At 48.7% G+C, this 6,620-nt stretch overlaps 1 protein-coding gene across 1 annotated transcript in view; it reads right to left on the reverse strand.

The window, feature by feature from the left end:
- tgfb2 (transforming growth factor beta 2) overlaps nt 1-5,322 on the reverse strand; it is an 86,020-nt gene extending 80,698 nt beyond the window's left edge. Inside the window, exon 1 of the mRNA XM_002936021.5 lies at nt 3,347-5,322. Coding sequence (XP_002936067.1) covers nt 3,347-3,692 — 346 coding nt within the window. The 5' untranslated portion in view covers nt 3,693-5,322. The remainder of the gene's footprint in view (nt 1-3,346) is intronic.
- Nucleotides 5,323-6,620: the final 1,298 nt, after the last annotated feature.

Consider the following 6,620-nt stretch of genomic DNA (forward strand, 5'->3'; position numbering starts at 1 on the left):
CACTGCCTGCTTCTCTCTACATTGTTGGCTTAAAGGTTTTACAGCAATCAGTTTCCAGATACGTGTATAGGGGGTCCGACCATGTAGCAATGAATTCTTTGCATCTAGACTGACATTATGGACCTGAATCTGCCAATAGAATCGCTGCTTCTAAGGTTGTTATTTATTTCAGAAGGGTTAAATGGTAGGGGGAAAATATTTTCGCCGCGCACAGCAATTTTTAACCCTTACCGATCCTAATTAGCATTGGTTCGGGATTCGGCAGAATCCATCTGGGTGGGTTCGTGGGTTCGGCGGAACCCAAAAAAGCGGCTTCGGTGCATCCCTACTTATTTACAGGGATAATTCCCATATTATATGAAGAAAATATAAAAACTGAGCACAAATACAAAGTCTATTTTACACAGATACGGTGCACTTTATTTCTGCTTGCCCAGAGACCCTGACTTCCTGTTTGACATCTACTTCCTGTCCTCGCACATTCCATTACATACAACATTATAATACGTGTGGCGTTGGAATCTTGGAGTCCAGCTGATTAAATGAAATAGTGTTATATAATAACAGGCGCTAAGTTTCCCTGGGAACAGTAACCTACAGCAACCAATCAGTTGCGTATCATGTGTTTTAAAGCAAACATCTTATTGGTTACTAAGGGTTATTACCTCTTCTGAAGTTGCAGTACACCATCTGGCCTGTGGGGTCACTAGTCACAAAGGCAGCAGTAGAACAGTAATACTGACTATAGAGGTAATTTATGAGTTCATAGTACATAATGCAATTTCAGAATCAAATAACCATGGTTTTTTCCCATAATTCCCACAATCTCATGTAATGGTGGTCTCACTACGAGTCGCTACTACTGCAATCACATCCAGTGTGTCTAAACTGAGCCTATCATTTTCAATGGGGGGGTTGCATCACTTCTGGAGGTGAGGACTTCGGTGCTATTGCCCCAGGACACCTTTTTAACTGCCCCTCTTATGACTTATCCAGCAAACAAAATATACTGGCAGGCTTCCCGTTCTGCAATGCACTCCCTGCCCCTTTAAGACTGTCAATTCCGCTAGACTGCCCAATCGTTTGAGAAGGTTCGATCCATCTAGAGTGCGTATTTTCTCTAGTCTTCTATCCTATGTGCAATTTGTATACAGCTTTAATGGTGCTAAAATCATAAATATGACCAGCGGGCAAAGTAAATATTTAATACTCCGCAACAGTAAGGAGGGTTAGTTCCCCCTTAAACGAAAGCTTTTGACAGCTCCTGTAAAAGTCAAATAATGAAGATCCCCCCCCTCCCCACCCCCCACTTACAATAATTACCCGCTCGGCTTGAATACAGAGTAATGGAAAGTTATCCTCATCTTACACTCACTAAAATACCAGAGCTTCCAAACGCTCCCTTGCACTGCAGACTGCAAACTTCTATCGCCCTCTATTGGCAGATCAGGGTACCTGCACCCCCCTTTCCCCCAGTCAGCACCAACTTTTCCAACTCAGTTTTGTTATTCCAGCTAATGATCATGAAAGGGAAAAGAAATGAATATAATTGTTTTTTTTTTTCTTCATTTTCCCCATGATTTAAACAAGGTTACTTTCCATCTGGTTCCAGAGAACTGAACCCCTCCTAGATTGCATGACAAGCCTAACTTTCCTTCTTCTAACCTTGGGGGGGGGGGGGGGGGAGTCATTATTTCCAGGCTGTGACAGTAGAAAATATTAATGGCCTAAGGAACTACTGATTTCATGGAGAGGAACGGGCAGTATTCAGATGTTTCTGGACATATGGGGGCAACTGCTAATTCTACCAAGGTTCTACCAAGAGATGCCACCTAATGTGACCAGGGATGGTCATTTATACCAACCACTAATGGCAAATGAATATTTAGTGGAAGAAATTAGAAACAGAACAAGGGTCAAAACACCTTCCATCATGCATATATATATATATATAGCAAAGGTAGTCACACTCATAGCCCAACATGAGAGGTTCTACATCTCACTCAAGGAATGATGTGCCCAACTGTATATCCAGATCTGCTGGTTTGCTAGCCCAGAAGCACCCAACAGATTGAGAGCCATTGATGGATCTTGTAAGAACTCATCAGAGCAAGACACTGGAACATGGCTTGGAGAGGAACCAAAGGAAGAACCAGTATTTAGATGAATAAGGATATTGGTGGTGAAATAAGTCACTAAAATGCCACCTAGATACCAACAGGTGGGGAACAACACAAGTCCTAAAGCTACAAAGGCTGCAAGAAGGAACTTTATACTCGATCCATTTGATGCTGATGAACTACCGGCCTCACACTGGTATTGATCTCTACAACACATTAGTTACCACTGGGAATCACAGTTTGGGGATTCAACCAAAAATGGGTTGACCTAGGGTCATTACAAGCCCATACAACAAGAGAAGGTGAAACATTGCCTCCTAAGGCTAGCCTAGCTTGGTACAGCAAAACATCTTCTCCTTTACAGTCATCTTGCAATGATGTCCTCAATGATACAAAGCTTCTCTTTCCCACATACCACTGAATAATCATTTCAGGGATCCCATTGGCTACATAGTTTGGGGGGAAGGGAAGGTGAATTCATAATAACTTTTTGGTGGTTGAGTTAATGATAGATGTTCCTACCACGGCATGTTGGGTTTAGGAGATGTATATGGTATGGGTCATAGGAAATGCTATTTCCCTGGGCAGTTAGTATCTATAAGATGACTGGTTACCCCACAGACTATAATATCCATACAGTGTATACAGGGTCCCCATGGGAACTGACCTACAAAAGGCTACTATGGGAAAAGAAAATCATATAATCCTAAATTAGAAGCCCATAAGTATGTATGGAGCCCTGAACTCCAGACAGATTGCCTACTATACCTAAACATATTATGCCCTACAGTAGATAGTTACCTATACTACTCTGCTGTAGAGTAACCTAAGGTTGCCTGAGATCCAATAGACATCTATGATATTGGTTTTACCAGAAAACCTCCCAAATAAAGATATACAGACTTCTCAGCTCAAGGGAACCAAAACAAAGTCAACCCAACTAGTCTCTAGCCTAAGTCTCAACCCAGCAGACTTAGGAAGGGGGGAAGAGTATGCCCAAGATAAGGCTTCATTAGACCTACAGAGAGATGATTTGTGATAGAAGCACATTTATATGTATGGGTCTACATGCGAAGCACCCTCAGCCCACCATAGCATCCTCAACCAACCCCACAGCACCCTCAACCAACCCCACAGCACCCTCAAACAACCCCACAGCACCCTCAACCAACCCCATAGCACCCTCAGCCCCCCCACAGCACCCTCAGCCCCAGGCCAGTACTTACTTTCAGAGGTGTAATAGGGTAGCATGTCAATTTTGTAAACCTCTTTGGCATAATATTCATCTTCACTCCTCTCCCTCTCACAGGAGGCAGCTCTCTCGTTGGCCTTCTCCTGAAGAAGGTCTCTAGTGCTGTTGTAGATAGCAATGACATCCTGGGAAACCTCTCCGGGCTCCGGGTAATCCTCAGGGGGGCTGTTTAACTTCAGTTTGCTCAGGATCTGCCCCCTAATGGCCTCGATCCTCTTGCGCATGAATTGATCCATGTCTAGGGTGCTGCAGGTAGACAGGCTGAGGGCCACTGGGGCCAGCTCCAAGGTCAGGAAGGCGAATAGAACATAGTAGTGCATTTTTCTTATCTTGCTAGTGATCCACTCGCCCCAAAAATACACACAAAAAAAATGTACAATAGAATCTATGTGCAAATGAAATGGGAAATGATTGCAACAGGAGATCAAGTTCCTTTAGTTAAAATAAAGGGGGGTTCTGGGGGTGCAGAAGGGAGTCCAAGGGGGGGAGCTGCAGTTGGGCTGATGAAGGTGCCTCTTGCCCCAGAGAGGGTGGCTAGCTGGCTGGGTGACTAGCTGGGTGGCTAGCTGGCTAGCTGGGTGGCTGGGTGGCTAGCTGGCTGGCTGGAGAGAGAACCCTTCAGATCACATCCAGGGAGTCAGCAGATCCAGGCAGGGAGAGGCACCCACACAGGGAAGAGGGATCCGGTGGGTGAAGGAGAAAGTAGCAGCTGCAGCAGCGACAGCGGCAGCAGGGAATCGTTCTCCCACCCTGCGACCCTGCGAGCAGAAAGAGCTAGAGATCCAACGTGTCCCGCTGCAGGCTGCATCCAGTTCTTGCCCCCACTGCTGCACACACAGGAGACGCTGCAACATGAACCATCAGCTGGAGGCTGGGCTGCTCCCAGTGTCAACCTCCCCTCCAGTAAGCGCTGCGCTAGGAGTCGCCTCTGCCTGTGCTGGGTCGGTCCTGCTGGGTGCGGAGATTCTGCTGCAAAGTAGCAGCCCTGTGCCCCGGTCCTGCGTCTTTCCGCTACTGAGCGTTCAAACCTGCGTCTTTCCTCTACAGAGTGACACTTGTGCCCCAGTTCTGCGTCTTTCCTCTACTAAGTATTTGACTTGTACCCCGGTCCTGCGTCTTTCCGCTACAATGTATCAGCCGTGTGCGCCGCTGTCACCGCTCTTGCGCCGTATTAGCCCAGCCTCTGTTTGCGTCTCTCTCTTGCGATTCTATATGAACCCAGTGCCCCCTAATTACTATGAGTGAACTCTTCGCTTCATCGTATCCTTGCATTACACTCACTTAACCCTGTGTTCCCCTGAAACCCTTGCCTATTAGCCCTGCGCTGCTCTACATCAGCATACGGCGCTATACTCGCAATATCCCAGCCCCGTCTGTAACTTCATAAACCCCCAGTGCGCCTCAATGTGCTGCTATTCTACTCCCTGCCAGCCCTATGGAACTCCCTGCCAGCCCTATGGAACTCCCTGCCAGCCCTATGGAACTCCCTGTCAGCCCTATGGAACTCCCTGTCAGCCCTATGAAACTCCCTGCCAGCCCTATGGAACTCCCTGTCAGCCCTATGGAACTCCCTGTCAGCCCTATGAAACTCCCTGCCAGCCCTATGGATCTCTCTGCCAGCCCTATAGAACTCCCTGCCAGCCCTATGGAACTCACTGTCAGCCCTATAGAACTCCCTGCCAGCCCTATAGAACTCCCTGCCAGCCCTATGGAACTCACTGTCAGCCCTATAGAACTCACTGCCAGCCCTATGGAACTCCCTGTCAGCCCTAGGATGCAGTAGCTTAGCCCCATGTACTACACTGAATGAGCCCAGGGATCCGGCACATCCATACAGTCGGGCTCCCCCAGTGCTACTGAGAAGCTGCCGTTCCTGCCTGAGCTGCTATATGTATGATGAATGCGCAGCCTCCTCCTCAGCCTCTCACTGCTCCGCCTGGGGAACTCTGCCAACAGATAACATCACTGGCCTGTGGGGCCGACAGGAGGATTTATGGGGGTCTCACTGGAACAGGGGTTTCCCTACTACAAAGTGACGTGGAGCTGAGAGGGTTCCTCCTGGCTGGGGGTGGGGGGGGGGCAAAGGCAGAGGGCAGGTAGGTTGGCACTAACATGGGGGGGGCACTATGGTGCCTAATAACTGGCCTCAGTCCCCTTCTCAGCAGCCAATGATGTATATTAGCAGCTAAATAAACAAGTGAGGGTTAATGGGCTTCCATCTGCTGTCACTGGAATCCAATTGCTCAGCTCTGAGCTGCTGAATTCTATTAGGGAGGTGGCACACTGGGAGATTAGTTGCCCACCTTAACATTGGGCATCTTAAATTTCATTGGTGGTCAGCAGCTTATCCGATTGGTTGCGCCCCCTGCGTAGGCGTGACGTCGGTACCCACAGGGCACAACTTTATAAAAGGGTCTGTCTCGCGCAGGAGTCCGAAGTCGCCGGAACCGCCGCCGAAGAAGCCAAAGAAGGCTGTCTTCGGGGGGCACCGTGTAAGGGGGGCCCTGGCCAGCATAGCATTAGGGGGGCACTGTGTATGTGGGGCGCTCCCTTCAGGGGGCACTGTGAATGGGGGCACTGTCTTCGGGGGCAATTGGGGGCACTGTATGGGGGCAATTGGAGTCCCTGTGTATGGGGGGTCTCTGGCCAGCATAGCATGAGGGGGGCCCTGGCCAGCATAACATTAGGGGGGCACTGTGTATGGGGGGCACTGTTAGGGGGGCCTTGATACTTTTTATGTCTGTGTGTCTTTTGCACTGATGGAAGGGGCCATTGGGGGGGAGGGACCCTGAAAATTTTGTTGTGAGGGGCCCTGTGATTTCTGATGGCGGCCCTGGTCACTTCCCTCAGGGTGAAGACACACTGGGCTACTAGTAGCAACTACTGTACTTGTCACGGCTACTGAACACCAGAAAATCCCCTGCCATAGACAATACTGAGAATTGCCTCTGCTAAACACACGTAGAGACAATTATCAGTAAATGATCAGCATTGTCTGTTTTAGTAGCTGCTACTAGTAGCTCAGTGTGTCTTCACCCTTATTCACATCCAGGGGGACAAAGGCATACATTGGCAGCACCCAGTGGGCACCCATCTTGGGCACCGAGCGGGAGATAAGAGCCATTCTCTGTTCCACACTTGCAAAGCCATCGCATCCCAGGAGGCTGAATAGCTTATTACTCAGTTGAGATAACACCTCTGTTTGCTCTCAGGCCTTTGGCAGCAGCCGCGCAGGGAATTCCTCCATG

Source organism: Xenopus tropicalis, chromosome 5 (genome assembly GCF_000004195.4).
Source record: "Xenopus tropicalis strain Nigerian chromosome 5, UCB_Xtro_10.0, whole genome shotgun sequence".
Taxonomy (NCBI): Eukaryota; Metazoa; Chordata; class Amphibia; order Anura; family Pipidae; genus Xenopus; species Xenopus tropicalis.